Genomic DNA, 17,776 nt, shown 5'->3' with positions numbered 1-17,776 from the left:
TGCGTAGGAGGAGGTTCTACTGAAAAATAATAGATCGGAGCATCTCATTAAACATTTGTTTTAATTAGTACATTTTCTGGGACTGCAAACTTACGGTAGTTCAAAATTCCTTTTTATTATTATTATTATGTTTTTCTCCTTTGAAACATACTGCCACGATAAAGGTATTTAGCACTGCTGAATGCTAAATACCTTTATTTGACAATATTGACACATGGCTCAGCTTATTTTGATCAATTCTCTCTTCTCTCTACCTTCCTTAGGTCCCGGATGCTCCCATCGGCCTCCATCCCATAATAATAACACTGGTCTCACCATGGGTCGCTGGGATCCCTCCTTACCTTCCTCTTCCCTCCTCTCCCCTACCTTGAGGCTAACTGTTGCCACGACGATCCTCCTCCTCGTGCTCACGCTCCACCCGTCGTCGGCCGGTGTGTCCTCCACATTGGCCGGCGTGGAGGACTCCGTCTCTGCAGTGTCCACCACCAACCAGAGCGTGTGCAGCGAGGCGGAGCCGTGCTCCAAAGGCGTCGTACTCCCCATCTGGGAGCCCCTGAACCCATCGTTTGGCGACAAGGTGGCCCGGGCGACGGTGTACTTTGTGGCGTTGGCCTACATGTTCCTGGGCGTGTCCATCATCGCTGACCGCTTCATGGCATCCATCGAGGTGATCACCTCGCAGGAGAAGGAGATCACCATCAAGAAGCCCAACGGCGAGACCACCACCACCACCGTGCGCATCTGGAACGAGACTGTGTCCAACCTGACGCTGATGGCCTTGGGGTCGTCCGCCCCAGAGATCCTGCTCTCCGTCATCGAGATCATAGGGCATAACTTCAACGCCGGATCCCTGGGGCCCGCCACCATCGTGGGCTCTGCGGCGTTCAACATGTTCGTCATCATCGGACTCTGCGTGTATGTTGTGCCGGACGGGGAGGTTCGCAAGGTAAAGCACCTGCGTGTCTTCTTCGTCACAGCCACCTGGAGCATCTTCGCCTACATCTGGCTCTACCTGATCCTGGCCGTGATCTCACCTGGCATAGTGCAGGTGTGGGAGGGGCTCCTGACACTCTTCTTCTTCCCAATCTGTGTGCTGTTTGCCTGGGTGGCCGACCGGCGCCTGCTCTTCTACAAGTATGTGTACAAGCGCTACCGTGCTGGCAAGCAGCGCGGCATGATCATTGAGACAGAGGGGGACCGCCCTCTTCCCTCCAAGGTACAGTATTTGATAGAGGCGCATGCACTGTATTTTGATTAGAATCAATATTGTGTATGTACTGTATATAAAAGGCCAAAGCAACGTTTTGTGTGGTACCTCCCATGATTGGGATGAACGGCATTGTTTGTGTAAATAAGACGAGTGCCAGTGATGGTGCATAGGTTAACACGGTACACCCCTATCATTGAATCCACCCGTACACCTGCTGGCCTGCGATCAAATCCTACCTCCTTCAGTTGCCTCCCCTACGCTATCAACCTCCCAGTGGTCCTACCATCTGGCTCAATACCAAGGCTGCACTCTCTTCTTGACAAAAACATAACATACAGTACTGTCTGTTCTCAAGCCTCTGAAATTGCATGTTGTTGACAATGGTGACAGTAAATATGCATATCCACACTTTCATTCGGAATCTCAAAAGCAGTTCAAACCCCTGCACTTCAGACAGCATTGAACTTCTCGCGGCACCGCTGATATGTCTTCTCTACTCTACTCCAAAGCCACATATACTGTACAACAGTTCTGCTCCCTCCAATTAATTAGGCTGTCCTCCTGTGCAGGCAAGACATTGAAACGAGAAAATGAGAGCTGCCATGGAGGCGGAGGAAATGGGCAAGTCCATTACCAATCTGAAACAATTATAAGAAATAACTTTCATGGAATTCTGCCAAAGCGATATTCCATAACTTTACCACAAAGCATATTAATAACCTCTTACCCCACACGCACAGAAACACAAAGATAGACCTGACAAAGTCAGATCAGTCATTTAAGTTTTTAATTTCCTTTTTTGACTGCCCAGAGTGGTGTGGTGAGAATTATTAGACAAATCAAATTTAATTATCAGAATTGGGGTTTGGGGTGAAGTAATTTAACGCTCAATCAATTTAGAGATAATCTGCCCGTCAAAATTGAGATAGAGAACTTAAGTACCTAATATTTGTATGACTATTAAATTGATCATTTTAAGAGCTTTTACAGTTTGCAGTCTGATTTACTCAAATTTGGGTGACTTAAATTTCAGTTTATATAGGCATTTTGATAGTCATGTTTGAAGTCAGCATGTTTCTCATAGCGATCAGGCAGTGCACACCCTCCTGAGGGATTTCATTGTTCAAACAGATAATAATAGGAAAGCAGACAGCATAGATGAGTCTAAATGGAATGTTTCATCCTACTGTAGTTCAGCAGGGGACAGAATGACCCAGAGATTGGGGACTTAAGCAGTACAGCCAAGCAGATGAATGCAATTAATTACCTCAAGCAGACGTACAAGAGGTTCATGCAGAGCTAGGAACCACTGCTATACCGTGCTTTAGAAGAGTGACTCCCAAACCATATATTCTGTTATTATGCTGTTTTTTCTTCTCTGAGAAATGCGGAGCCCCCCAAAAAACCCTGCACAGGCACACATGTTTATAATCTTAAAAATGTCATCACTGTATTTCACTGTATTGCCAGGTCACAGCTATAAGATGACAGATACAGTATGCTGTGTTAAAAAACGGAATAGCTGATCATGCAGCTCAGCACGCAAGCTGTAGTTACGTTTTGAGTGAGCACAAAATAGATAGAATAAGTGAGCACAAAATAGATAGAATAAATGTGTCTTTGTCAATTTAGTCTGGAAAGTGAGTTGTTATGATTTTGTGCAACCTTTTTTACTCTTAGTTTTGACTCCTTCAAAACAGACGAGGCCTTGTCCCCCCCCCCCCCCATGATCTTTGGCACCGGGTTGGAAACCACTGCATTAGAACATCCCCTGAAAGAGGGTCTTTAAGCCAGCGTCTGTAAACACGTGTTGGGTTTGTGGTTCTATCAGGTGGACATTGAGATGGATGGGAAGATGCTGAACTCTCATGGAGACTTCCTGAATTGCCCGCTCGGCCTGGACATGGACGACAAAGACCTGGATGAGGATGACAGCAGGAGAGACATGGCCAAGATCCTGAAGGAACTGAAACAGAAACACCCCGACAAAGAGGTGCGTATCAGCTCAAACAAACAAATAAAGAGCCATTATCCAAACCACTTGTTTGTAATTCAAAATCAGAAGGAGCTATTGAGGCCTTAGGATCAAAGATAATTAACATACACAGCTCCACAGTTCATAATAACAACGAAGACCTCACGTACAACATAACACTCAAACGGAAATGGAAATTTTCTCCATTTTGTTATATTCCACGAGGAAGGAGGAGAAAAACAACAGAATGAAAATGTATTTGTCTTTGCTCTTCATTATCATAATGATTATAGAAATCCACTTCATGAACAGAGCCAAGGTCTCCTCACTACAATTTACATTATAAAAGACAAATGACGGGTGAACATACAGTATGCACGTGCAACATGCAAGTACGGTAGTCTAAATAGACATTTACATTTGTTGATAAAAAAATAGATAACTCATCAACCAATGACAACGTACCAACGGCACACTGGAAAAGAGCCAGCTTAGGTTAGGATGCCTCTCGGGCGTCTCCCTAGGGAGGTCCTCGATGCACGTCCCACTGGGAGGAGACCCCGGGGCAGACCAAGGCGCAGATGGAGGGATTACGTCGACTCACTGGCCTTGGAACGCCTCGGGATCCCCCAGGAGGAAGTTACTAATATTGCTCTGGAGAGGAATGTCTGGAGCTCTTTAGTGGAGCTGTTGCCCCCGCGCCCCGACTACGGATTGAAGATGGATGGATGGACACTGGAGATGTACTAGTATATGTCTGAAAGTCAGCAGAAATAGCGCTCTATGCCATTATGCAGGGTTTGGTTTTCTGGAGTGGATGGGGAAAATCCATGCTTCTGCTTTTGATCATTCATTATAAATCGAACCCTGTTGTCACTTATTTTGACAACTCTGTCACATTATCTCACATATCACTTATTGGGCTGAAAAAGCAGAGTGGGTGAACAGTGAACACCAGACAAATGCCTACCAGTATTTATGTATTGTGTCACGTCCTGGTTCTGAAATTAGACAGTGTGATGAAACTGCTGCTCTGCTACTACAGTACCGTTGATAGACTGGAGGATTTATCATGTCCTCCACTTTATAACAATGTGTTACATTTCAAAATGCAGTAAATAAACAGGGATGTGTCGGTGTCTTGTAGCATTGCTGTGTAATAGAGTAGAGCCAACATGAAGATTTCATTCAAAATAAACAAACAAAGAAAACCTTGTAAATTCCAACCTCCTAACCCCGTCGCTCTGTCAGTGACACCAAGACAGATAACTGAGAATTTATTAATTTCCTGATAGCATGTTCTCACAGCGCACTACAAGGACTACAGCACTTCATAAGCTTCAGGGAGGTACAAGACCTGCTCTGCCTTTGATCCCCCCCCTGCTCTGGCCATGCATTTTGTATCGCTGGTGGGAATATGTTGACTGAAATAAATACAGGCAATGTAGCCTGTTTGATAGTATCACAATTTAACAATTTAATTATAATTAAAAAAAAATATATATATATATATAATAATAGACTACTCCGTAAAATCCTCAGTGGTAATCATCCATTTGTACACTCTGTGAGTGTACAGCACAAATGTCACATTTGGTTAAATGAACACCCAGGCTTTGCCTGTGTAGGTAATGAGGAGCCTGTACTGAACAAGAATAGCTAGTGTGCGTATGCACTGTACACATGCAGGAAAGCATAAGTATTGGGACAATGGGCTCTCACGATAGTCTGTTGTGGTCTTCTCATTGTTGGACATACTTGAACGCTGACGAGCGAGCGCAAAGAGAAGCTGCCCTCTATTCGCGCATGAGAGCGCCTGCTGAAATGGGCTTTGCTGCTGCTGACATTGTTTCTACATGGTTCAACATGGAGTCCAATTAAGGTCATCGTCTGACATGATATCCATGACATGGTAGAGGCCTACACTTATTAGGTCATGTCAACATCACACAGGACAAATTAACTCGCTCACTGTCATTGGCAGAAAAGGTTTTATGAATGTTATTGTTTAACACCAACTGTGTTAGTCAGTACAGTGGTTCTCAACATTGTCTGGATCAGAGCCCACTTAAACATCTTGAAAGTGTTCGAGTCCCTCCCATCTGACCACTTAACACGGCAGCCAATAGGCCTGTTCACATTAATAATTAATCAGCCGATTGAGTGCTGGCTTGGATCGATTTACATCAATATGTATGGAAATTCCCCAACTAAACTCAGCTGAATGTATGGCAGGGTTAAAGCACCAGCTATTCCAACGCATCGCCATTCCGACTTGCCACATTTATCCTACAGTAACTACACACGGAAGCCACGTAGTGTGTCGGAATGCCACTCTGTCCCCGTATGGCAGTGGTCTTATCTAGTACCTCAACCATCCCAAAAACCCTGACCTTTATTTAACAAGGCAAGTCATTAAGAACACATTCTTATTTACCAATGTCCCTTGAGGGAAAGGGGTAGGGACTAGAACCAATTAAGTCCCAATTTATCGGGATTCGGTATCACAATGAAAATATAAGTTAGATTATCACCAGGCATTCTGCGTTGTCCAAGTTTATCCAACTGAGGGCTAGCGTCTGCTCTGCCCAAGGTTGGTTAAGGAGGACAATGACGAATGCCCAGGTGATATAATCTACATATACTGAGTTTGTCCTCATTTATCCAAGATGTCCTGAATTGTGCCATTCTAAACAAAGATGTGCTACAGTAAATGGCACTGAAAGTGTTTTGTTAATTTTTTTGTTTGTAGCTAAGGAACCATGGACCTTTTCTTTCTTTCTTTAGATGTTAACTTTTCATAACATACAAACACACAGACAGTACATACAAAAAACTTAAACATAAGACAAAAAGCCATAAAACGGAGCAAAAAAAAAGAAACTTTTAAAGATAGGTGTTGTATAGAACCATTAGGTTTGGAGTGTGTACAGTTGGATCCACAATTATGACAGGCAGGCACATCTTCTTGGGGTCCCTAGAATGTTTCCTCAAGCTGCATTCACATTCACACAGGATGCTAAGATAGGATTTGTGTTGATTTATTCGTTCAAGTTTGGATATTTCAACTCGAGTGAAGACGAGCAAGAGACACATTTGGTGGATTTGCATTGCCTGCTTCACATCAATTCACATCGCACCGGCCCAAAAATATCTCTTGTGTAAACACACCTTTAGAACCACTGCTTATCCCCAGGAAAAACTTCCGCAACTAAACTCGGCTGAATGTATGGCAGGGTTTGGACTTGCCACATTACTAACCCTGTCCCTAACCCTAACTGCACATGGAATGGCTGTGTGTCGGAATGCCACTCTGTCTCCGTATGGCAGTGGTGTTATCTAGTACCTCAACCAGCCCAAAAACCCTAACCTTTATTTAACAAGGCCTTTTATTTAACTTTTTTAACAGGGCAAGTCATTAAGAACTGTTGCTGCTTCTTCGCCTGGAAAAAGGGCCAGGTTAGGTCGTTTGGGCATCTGGTTAGGATGCCTCTCGAGCGAGAGGTCCTTGAGGCAAGTCCCACTGGGAGGAGACCCCGGGGCAGACCAAGGCGCGGATAGAGGGATTCCATCGACTCACTGGCCTTGGAACGCCTCGGGATCCCCCAGGAGGAAGTCACTAATGTTGCTCTGGAGAGGGAAGTCTGGAGCTCTCTGTTGGAGCTGTTGCCCCTGCGACCCGACTACGGATAAGCGGTTGAAGATGGATGGATGGATGAAGTCATTAAGAACAAATTCTTATTTACAATGTCCCTTGAGGGAAAGGGGTAGGGACTAGAACCACTGAAGAACCACAGTTTATTTTGGTGTGGTTCAGAGTAAAAGCGGCCATTTTCCCGGCACCTTGTGGTTAGGGTGTCCGCCCTGAGACTGGGAGGTCGGGGTTCAATCCCCGGGCGGGTCATACCAAAGACTCTAAAAATTGGGACCCAGTGCCTCCCTGCTTGACACTCAGCATCAAGGGTTGGATTGGGGCATGCGACATACTAGCGTCATGTCCAGGAGGTGTACTTGTACATCAAGCTGCCTCACGCTACAGAAACAGGAGATAGGCTCCTGCCCCATGGCTCGGCAAGGCTACTATATGGTATGTTAGGCATGTATGTTAGTTATGTATACAGTATGTAAATGTGTTGTGTCTCTCCCTCTTTCTACCTCCAGGTAGAGCAGCTCATCGAGCTGGCCAACTACCATGTGTTGAGCTCGCAGCAGAAGAGCCGCGCCTTCTACCGCTGCCAGGCCACTCGCCTGATGACGGGCGCCGGTAACATCCTGAAGAAGCATGCGGCCGACCAGGCACGCAAGGCCGTCAGCATGCACGAGGTGCGCTTGGACGCCGATGGCGATGGAAGCGCCGACCCCACCTCAAGGATCTTCTTCGAGCCCGGCTCCTACCAGTGCCTGGAGAACTGTGGCACTGTGGCAGTGAACGTGGTGCGTCGCGGCGGGGACCTGCGCCACACCATATCGGTGGACTTTCGCACGGAGGACGGCACGGCCAACGCGGGCTCCGACTACGAGTTCACGGAGGGCACGGTCGTGTTCAAGCCGGGCGAAATCTTGAAGGAGATCCGCGTGGGCGTCATCGACGACGACATCTTTGAGGAGGACGAGAACTTCCTCATCCACCTGTCCAACGTGCACGTGCTGACGACCTTCGAGGAGGGCGGGTCCGGCGGCGAGGCCGAGGACGGAAGTGGGGGTGGCGCAAGCGGGGAGACAACGGTGGCCGTGGGAATCAATCACACCGAGGCGCTAGCCTGCCTGGGCCTGCCCTCCATGGCGACCGTGACCATCTTCGACGATGACCACGCAGGCATCTTCACGTTCGAGGAGCCCGTCTGCCACGTGAGCGAGAGTGTGGGCACCATGGAGGTGAAGGTGCTGCGCACGTCGGGCGCACGTGGCCTGGTGGTGCTGCCCTACAAGACAGTGGAGGGGACGGCCCGCGGCGGAGGCGAGGACTTCGAAGACTCGCACGGCATCCTGGAGTTCCAGAATGACGAGATATTGTGAGTCATACACATCTATCTATTAAAGATATCTAGCTGGCCTACTGCACAGTGAAATGTAATTAAACATTTAGCTGTGTATTGTTATGATAACACTGTGTGTAGTTTGGATGCCATTAAAAGTTTTTGCGAAAAAGTCGTTTGGCTTTTACAACATACAGTAACTACAGTAAATACCAGCCTTTCAAGTTTCCCTGGGAAATTAATGACCACTAAAACCAGTTTATACAGAACATCTACAATAAGCTTTTGAAGTGGTCTTTTGAAATATTGTGGTATTAGTACAAATTTCCTCGAGACATGGTTCAAATTGGGCAGTGCTGAAAATAAGCCACCATGCAATCAGTGGCATCCAAATATCACCACTCGTGTTCCATCAATCTCTGTGCTATTACATTGTTGGTCCCTGGAAGCTGCGTTTTATTTGTTCCGTTTCTAATGCATGTTATTGTAATATCGCGGATGTGAGAACATCATGCCGTGAGTGTGTGTGTGTGGCTTTGCGTGTGTACGTGTGTGTGGCTGTGTGTGTGTGTATGTGTGTGGCTGTGCGTGCCATGGTGGTCATGGTGGTGACCCCGGCCGAGGTGCAGCACGACCAGCACTCGTCTGCGACAAGAGGATTCATCGTTATCACCCAGCCGCTCCGTTAACCTCTCTTTCCATTCATCCTCTCTATTGCTTCCTTGCTGTCAAGCAGTGGTGGAAGAAGTAATCATGTCTTACGTGAACGGAGGAATACCACAAGATAAAAAATGCTATATTACCAGTGGTTTTCAACCAGTGGTCCCCGGACCACCAGTGGTCCTTGAGGGCATTTCCAGGTGGTCCCCAGCTACATGGCGGAGAGCTGGTAACCAAATGGAACTTTATAGATCTTTAACTCTTGACAGCGTAAAATGAAACCAAATGGACCCGTCAAGAGTTAGAAGAATTATTATTTTGATTGATGTTTGGCTGTTATCTCTCCTAATGGTACCACATCAATACAGCATGGAAATGTGGACAAAAATCTTATCCTACGATAACAAAATATTCTACGTTTTGTGTCTGAGAGGCTAAATGTCATCAAATGGTCCGTGGCTCAAATGCCGAATAAATAATGGGCCTTGATATGAAAAGGTTTGAAAACCACTGCTATTATGACAAGAAAAAAGGCCTTAATTCAAAACCTTGCATGACTAAAAGGATTGGCATAAAAACTAACTGTTTACCTCTGAGATGTGGTGGGGTAGATCTACCGTACTTGAGTAAAGGTACTTAGTTACTTTCCACCACTGCTTTCAAGTGTTTACATCTCTTTCACTGTGTCCGCTGTTTTATTCCGTCTGATGCCCATTCTGCCAAGCCGCTGCTGTTGTCTCTGATGTAGGATTTGTTTTAGCATACTGTGCTTTAGAAACAGTAAAATAAACATACAGTGGCTTTTCAGACACTGCTTGATTCAGAGCCGAGTCGAGCAGTGGTTGTTTGTTTTCAGATATTTGCATTAACCAAATGTATGTAGGGGAGATCATATTGTGTCAACTTTCTGACCATACATTTCCCATTATGACGACCTCCACCCACCCCAGTACCTTAAGTAGGATAAAATAAACCATAAGACTATTTGTAGTAAATTTGCTGGTACTAAAATATGATACAGCATGACTTAAAGAACATCTTTTAAATGTTTTATATACATGCCTCACTCGAGCCTTTTCTCTCTCTCTCTCTCTCTCTCTCTCTCTCTCTCTCGCTCTCTCTCTCTGCTCTCTCTCTCTTGTCTAATGGACTGTGCCACTGCCACTGGCTGGAAGATTTAAATATTCATTTTTTCCCCACAACGTTTTGATGTGAAATGGTTGCCAAAAAACAAATGGGAAATTGAAGCATTATTAGCCCAAAACCGTTTAGCTTTGCATGGCTCTGTTGGGTGCCATGTTTGAAAATTACACAGTAACATCCTGAGTGTTCATTTAACGCTCTTGTATTTGTCTATTCTCTGTTGTGATGCCAGACACCCGTTTATAGTGGCTTCTTGCTGTGAGTGAATGGGACACACACACACACACCAAGTGTGTCAACATGGTTCAGAATATCCATTAAAATAGCATAGGGTTTTAAAACCACGTATATAGTGATTTCAGTGAAACTCCCCTTTGCTCGCTTAGAATGGAAGTGAACTGGACTTTTGCACTTCTGCAGATGTGTACTGAGGGCAATTCTTCACGAACTGGTCTCCTCTCTCAACATCAGGGTCCTTCTTGATTTGCAAGAAGCAGTAGAGCACTGGCCAATAGCTGTTTTTTGATTTTTCAATCAAAATTGATTGCCTTCCAATTGTCAATTGGAAGGCACTGTGATTTGTTTTAATGAGATGGAATGGAACCAAATGCCCAGCTACAAATGTGTGTGTGTGTGTGTGTGTGTGTGTGTGTGTGTGTGCGCGCGCGCGTGCGAAACCGTACATCCGACAGATTACACTAACCCGTTCTCACACTGTCATCACATCTTCCCATCAATTTCTACTTCTCCATCTCCCTCTTTTTCCGTCTCCCCCCTTCACCTCTCTTTCCTCTTCCTCCTTTCCTTCTCTCTCCTCTCTTGATGTGGCAGATTTGAAGCAGATGTCTGTTGTAGTTGCATACTTTCCACAGCCTATAGCTCCCACAGCCAGGCCTAAGTGGGTTTTAATCACACACTGTCCAAATCAAATGATGGACTGACCTGCTAGCCACAGTGTGTTGTGTTGTGCGTGCGTGCGTGCTTGTGTGCGACATGCGTGCGTGTTTGGATGACAGGGAGTGAATTATTGTGTTTGTCATAAGTCAGTGGGCAGAACGCACACACACACACACACACACAAAATGGCCACCAGGGTCCAAAGTTTTTCCCTATGGAGAGCAATATAGAGGACATTTTTTTTTACTGCAGAAGAAAAAGAATGACAAAGTAGCTGTTCTAAATAGGAGAGCCCTTCAGGCTAAAACTAGCCTGGTTCCATTTCGCACAGCGAGGGGGAGAGAGAGATTGGATGGATGGAGAAGGAGGAGGAATGGAGAAAGGTAGGCTGCTGTAATTGGAGGTGGAAGAGTAATAGAGTGATACGAAAGGAAGGAGAAACGGCGTGTGTGGAGGGGCGGGGCTAAATAGGAGGAGAGGGAAATAAAGACGGAGAGAATGACAGGCGAGGCAGTGTAAAGTACAGACAACGACACAACGTTTTATATCCTTCTGTTCAGGTTGTCATTTTTACCTGCTCTCTCTCTCTCTGTCGCTCTCTTTCTTGCTGTCCATTAGAAGCTCTTTGTAATTGTCTGTGTAAAAATCAACTGTGTAATCAATCCAGCACAGTAAAATCATGTCTGTCACTGCTAGCTTCTGTCAAAGTTACTGTTCTCATTGAATTTTAAGATTGCTGCATGCTGAACATCTAGCTGAAAATAGTCCCAGGAGAAAAGACAAAATTAACTGACTGACTTAACATGACTCACGAACACCCAGCTGGTAATCAAAATCAGAGAAGAAAATTATAATAATACAAAAAAATAGATAAATGAACAGCTTGTTACTTAACCCTCTTCGTGCTGGATAGAACATCTTCACCAATGAATGCCAATGCTGTCTGTGTGCTGCCCAATGCTGTCTGTGTGCTGCCCAATGCTGCACTTGGCCCAAGTCTAAGTTGAGTCCTGCAGACAAACACACAGACTGACCCTGCAAAGCCACACCGCAATCAGTGGTGAAAAAATACTATCAATACCGCAATGTCGAAATAAAAGTCTGGAATTAAAAATGGACTATTCCACAGACTATTCTACTATTCCGCGGACGGTCGAGAATTCAACGGAATGCTTTGAAATCCGCGGAATCGCGGATTCCAGTGGGGGACTAGTTTGTGACTAGAGTGACACTTGGCAAATGTTGGTACTTTTCGAGATAGATGCAAAAGTGCAAAAATATCAGCATGTTTTCTGTCATTAGTTGTGCTCGTAGAGGTGTGAGAGCGTGCCCACTGGCACTAAACTCTCTAGGAAAGGAACACTGGTACATTAGTGAGCTAGACAGCTTGTCGCTTGATATTCAGGCTGATGTGAAGATATTCACGCTCCTGTGAAGATATTCATGATTATCGAGTTAAGGGAAATTCACCATCTGATATCCTCCCATCCCTACTACATTTACAATGGCTGTACCAAAGTGCTCCAGCTAACATTTCTTCTACCATTACTGCATCATCTAAATGAAGACAGGATATTAAGATAAGAAAACACATTTTTCAATGTAATTTTGTTTGACTATTATTGTTGCTTTACACACACACACACACACACACACACACACACAGCAGGAATAGCTGCCAATGCGCACTGACTGCTTCCTGCATTTGTGACAAAAAGCAATGAAACTTGGCCTCTAAGCCTGGACTGTGGAAATATGCACAGCGAAGATGTGTGTGAAAATGGTTTCCAATCTCTGGGTTTGTGTTATAACTGTGTGGTGTTGTAACACTCGCAGTGAGGTGCTGTTACCATGGGAACACAACACAATTTCACACTCACGAACATCAAACTAAAGTACATAGACTCATAGAGTATGCAATGCATAAACATACAGTGTACACAATGCACGCACGCACGCACACACACACACACACACACACATACACCCACACACGCATGCTCATGTGGTTTGTTTAGTGGTTTGGTTAGATTATTACCACAGTACAGAGCCAGGTCAGTCAAGATTGGGGGCTTGGGGGTTCAATTCCCAGCAGTCACACCAATGGCAACAGGAGATAGGCTCCTGACCTATGGGCCTCATCGCTCGGGAACTGTTGGTTCCCATGGCTACTTTACAGAGACATATTGTACATAATGTGTGCCAGTTTGACTGCTAAACACCACTTTCCAGAGTTAATTGATAGTGTCTTTCCCTGCCAAACACGAGTAGCCTGGATCATGTTTTATGGGGCGATTTTGATAATTTATGAGACATGAGAGGTTTTCCTACTAGCTTCTGGGGGCCGATGGGTAATCGCTCTCCAATGCAATGCTATGGACAATGGCGGCACGCACTGAGCGGCTGTATTTTTATTCCTTGTTGTCACTAGCCATTATGGAATATTTTCCGACATTAGGACATGCGATTGCGGTATTTTTAAGGCACACGTTCGTGCAATGGAACGACGTACACTATCTTCAAAGGTTAGTGAAAAACAACGGCAGTGAATCAGGTTTTAGTATTCATGAATTCGGCAATAAATGTGACATTTGCATTTTAAAACGTCATTTATCAGCAATAAGCGATGCTAAAAACCATAATGAATTTTGATGGAATCCCATTACAATGCTATTTTTGTATTTGTTGAGCTGCTGCGGTGACGGTTCAGACTTCAGACGCATGTAGAAACACTTGTAGCTCAGAAGATGCCCAAGACAGGACCTCATTAGTGTTATTAGCATAAGAATTCAATTTGCATTGGCTCGCTTATTATTATGCAAGTCCCACGCATGCGTGCGTGTACACACACACACACACACACACACACACACTAAACCTCACATAATCACTGACACAGACACGATTACACATACATACTGTACATGCACGCAAATTAGCACAGTGCAATATACAGCACACCACACACACCCACACACACTGTCATGGCCACCAGCAAAGCACTGAATGTTAATGAGTGTTGGTGAAGACTTTCGGTCATCTGAACTCTGAAGTATCATTAGTGTAAGAGCCCACCACCATGCTAATGAGCACCAGAACATAACAAGTGTTAGCAAAGTGGAGACTTTTTTGGCTAAAGATAAGATGTTTGGCCAACATTCTCATGAGGCACGGACTATTAAGATACGGTGTGTGCGTGCGTGCGTGCGCGGCATGGAGCAGTGTGCTGCTCCATTTTCATGTTGTTTTATGAAATGCGTTTGCGGCACTGCCAGAGAATTAAATTAATTAAATAAAAAAGCCTTAGTTTTAACATATCTTTGCCAAAGAGGACATCATGGAGAAAGAGAGATGGTGAGGAACAACAAGCAGCAGATACTACTGGAAGACAAAACAAGACGTTTATTCACATACAAACCATCACTATAATGTTCTCCTTATTAGAATTATTACTATGCTTTTTACTTCCACACTTTGGCTTATAGGGTAATCTCTTTGGTAACGCTAATCTCTTTGGTACTGTAGCAACTCTCTATAATGCTATAATGGAGCTTTAAAGAAAGGTGATACCCTATAGAACCATTAGTGTTTAAATGGAGCCACAGTGATGACAGACAGACAGGCGTTCTCCTTTGGGGGCCCTGTAATATTTCCTTAGACACAGGGGGCCCTTAGGTCTACTCTCTCCAGTTATTTTAATGCATTTTTTAAAATTCTTTCCCAATTCAATTCAACTAAGCTGAAGAACCAGTGTAGAAACTCTAAACAAGGAACTTCTAAACCACTGAAGAACCACTGCATTGTATCTACAGTAAATATCTTTGACCTGTATGACTGAGAGGAAAATAAAGACAGATTTAAACTTCATACACAACGCATCACACCCACAATGCATTGTGATATTGTAGATCTGCCTTTTCTGTCACGGTGTGGTGTACATTAAGCCTAAGAGGAGAAATCAATACAGTTCTCGCTGGCTTTATTTATCCTGTTCATTCTGGCTCTCCTACACACATACTGTACAACTCCACTAACAGGTGTGTGTGTGTGAGAGCGGCCAGCAGAGGTGTTTCTACCATGTTCTGTGTAACTTGAGATCACATAACCTTCACACTTCACTAATGCCACTGCCTTGAGGGCGCTCGCTCGGTGTGTGTGTGTGTGTGTGTGTGTGTGTGTGTGCGTGTGTGCGCGCGCGCCTTGGGTTTCTCACTCCACCGTCTCACAGATCCTTGGGCTTATCTTGGATATATATTGTCTTACATTAGGGTTCAGAGGTCAACCATAGTTCAAAGCTTCTCATGCGGTGATCATAAAAGTGCTTTTTATAGCATCCAACAGCATGTGGCAGTGCGTTGCTCCAACAACAGGGTTAGGGTTGACAACTACCTAAAATTCAAATGAGTCTCTTTTGTCTACAAAAAAATCACACCCGTGTGCAGTGAGTGGTGCAACTCCGTGTGGGGGTCCCGCACCGCACCGGCGAGCCGCCCTGCGTCCGAAATGGTTGAGAAATGACAGAGTTACAACCATGCTGTTTTCGTGCTCACACATACCCAGCCAGCCAGGCAGGGACCCACACACATACTCACTTTAGGAAGTGGTTTGCACCACTTAATAAGGAAGTGGTTTGCACCACTTAAAAAAGGGACGCTCAAAAATAGATACAATCCAGATAGATTAAATAGTTTACAGTTTTTGTATATTTACCACTTGAACCCCAGCATCCATATTCTGGGGTGACAATTAGCCCCAAAAAATCTACAAGCTAACAATGTGGATGTGTTGTGAGCTTGTAGATCTGTTCTTTTTGGCAAAGAGATTTGGGGCTCTATTTTTGCCAGCACTAAACCCCTTATCCCTAAACTTATTTTCCTTTTTCATTATTTTGAAAAACACGTATGTATGTGAGCTGTTTGAAATTGTAAGATGTGTGTCATTGATTGATTGAGTGTTGACTACTTTAGTACTTTCCACCTGGTGTCCCTATTTTGGGCATGTCATTAGAGGTGGAAATAATTTCCAAAAATAAAATAAACGGATCTGCAAGCTCACAATGGAACGAATTGTGAGATAGTAGATAATCTATTTTTGCTGCACGACACCATCGTGTGACGTAGTATAGAATGGGGCTTAAAGGAGAATTCCATACTAAAAGGCTTTCTTACCTTTCTTTGTAGTTGTTACGTCCCCACCAAAGAGGTCCAGGTGTTATTTTGTGCAAAAGCTCCTTATTGGCTGTTTCCCCTACCATAAGCCCTAAATGAATTGCATTGAATTCAATGGGGCTATGGGGTGTTGTGCTAATTCGCTTATTTCCATCGCTCAAAATTATAATTTCTTTGTATATATCCTCTCTTCATATTGTAAATAATATCCCAAGCGGCACACTTTACTACTTCTTTCGATGGAAATAAGCGAACTAGCATAACACCCCATAGCCCCATTCAATTCCCATTCAATGCAATGCAATTCATTGAGGGCTTATGGTAGGGAAAATAGCCAATAAACAAAAAAACACCTGGACCTCTTTGGTGGGGACGTAACAACTACAAAGAAAGGTAAGAAAGCATTCTAGCATGGAATTCTCCTTTAAGTCGTTAATATCACCGAGTGTTAAAATGATCCGGATTTTCCATGGACAGATTGATCGAGTTTTGGCCTTCCGAGATGTGTCCAACAACATGACTTTGAGGTTAAACACATAACAGTCCCAAACAACTAAAAACCAACTAAAAACCTACAGCCGGAAGGCAAAAATCCATTGCAGTATGGGAAAAGCGCAAAAAAACAACAACAAAAAATTAATTTGTACTCTTTCTAAGAATAATCTGGCAAGCAATGGCTGGAAAGAGACAAGATCCGTGTTTCAATGAGCCTATTCAGGTCTTTTCTGTAAGAGAAAGAGAGTGAAAGGGGGGTCAGTGGCTTGACAAATGAGCCCCAACCAGCTGCCTTCAATAAGAGCCTATCGCCTTGGCAACAGCTTGGATGGAGAGGGCCAAGGTGGAGAGGGGGAGAGAGTTAGGGGGGGGGGGGGGGGAGAGGAAGAGATGGGGGGGAAAGAGGTACAGTAGAGGGTGCAAATGGAAGCCAGATAAATAATATGGAGACACAGAGTGCAGGTGTGGCAGAGATCAGTGGGTCAGAGAGAGAGAGAGAGAGAGATAATATAGTGGCACAGGCTGGAAGAGAGAGGAAGTGAGATTGACAGCTAGAGGATGGACATGACAGAGGTACCAGAGAGTGGAGGGTAGAGAGAGACAAGGATGAGGTACCAGAGAGTGGAGGGTAGAGAGAGACAAGGATGAGGTACCAGAGAGTGGAGGGTAGAGAGAGACAAGGATGAGGTACCAGAGAGTGGAGGGTAGAGAGAGACAAGGATGAGGTACCAGAGAGTGGAGGGTAGAGAGAGACAAGGATGAGGTACCAGAGAGTGGAGGGGTAGAGACAAGGATGAGATGCCAGAGAGTGGAGGGGCAGAGAGAGACGGAGCGCGAGGGAGATTTAGGACCTTTATTTTCAGTGCCCGGCAGAAGCTGCGACGGGAAGTGTTAGTCATCTCTCTCTACTGTTGCTATGAGACTGTTGCAGTGCCTATAATGATGCCAAAGTTGTACTGCTGAGCGGCCAGTGCCTCTCTGGCCCTGAAAAGAAAAACAAAAAAGAACTGCTAATCTGCCAGCACTCTAGCAGCGTTTCCTTTCCACTGTCTACCTCAATAAATGTGCACGAATTTGTCTTGGCGTGGATGTGTCCAGTATAGTTACCCAGTGCCTTTGGACCGGCACTTGTGTGCTCGGCTGGGGAAAGTTCATTTAAAATGGAAGCACTGCTTTCAGGAACCATGCACACTGCTGTAATACGTCCCTCCTCCTCAAGCATGACATCCCCTATCCCTAGTCAGTACTTCCT

At 44.8% G+C, this 17,776-nt stretch overlaps 1 protein-coding gene across 2 annotated transcripts in view; it reads left to right on the top strand.

Annotated features, from left to right (window-relative positions):
• The window catches only part of slc8a1b (solute carrier family 8 member 1b), a 150,228-nt gene that overhangs the window by 8,288 nt on the left and 124,164 nt on the right, over nucleotides 1–17,776 (top strand). For both annotated transcript variants that reach the window (XM_080781787.1, XM_080781788.1), the window contains exons 2-4: nucleotides 264–1,216; nucleotides 3,042–3,203; nucleotides 7,347–8,197. In XM_080781787.1, the coding sequence (XP_080637913.1) occupies nucleotides 317–1,216; nucleotides 3,042–3,203; nucleotides 7,347–8,197 (1,913 nt within the window). In that variant the 5' untranslated portion in view covers nucleotides 264–316. The remainder of the gene's footprint in view (nucleotides 1–263; nucleotides 1,217–3,041; nucleotides 3,204–7,346; nucleotides 8,198–17,776) is intronic.

Source organism: Protomyctophum bolini (assembly GCF_963924005.1).
Source record: "Protomyctophum bolini genome assembly, chromosome: 14".
Classification (NCBI taxonomy): domain Eukaryota; kingdom Metazoa; phylum Chordata; class Actinopteri; order Myctophiformes; family Myctophidae; genus Protomyctophum; species Protomyctophum bolini.
The sequence above is the reverse complement of the archived record's forward strand: the minus strand, read 5'-3'. Positions and strand labels throughout refer to the sequence as shown.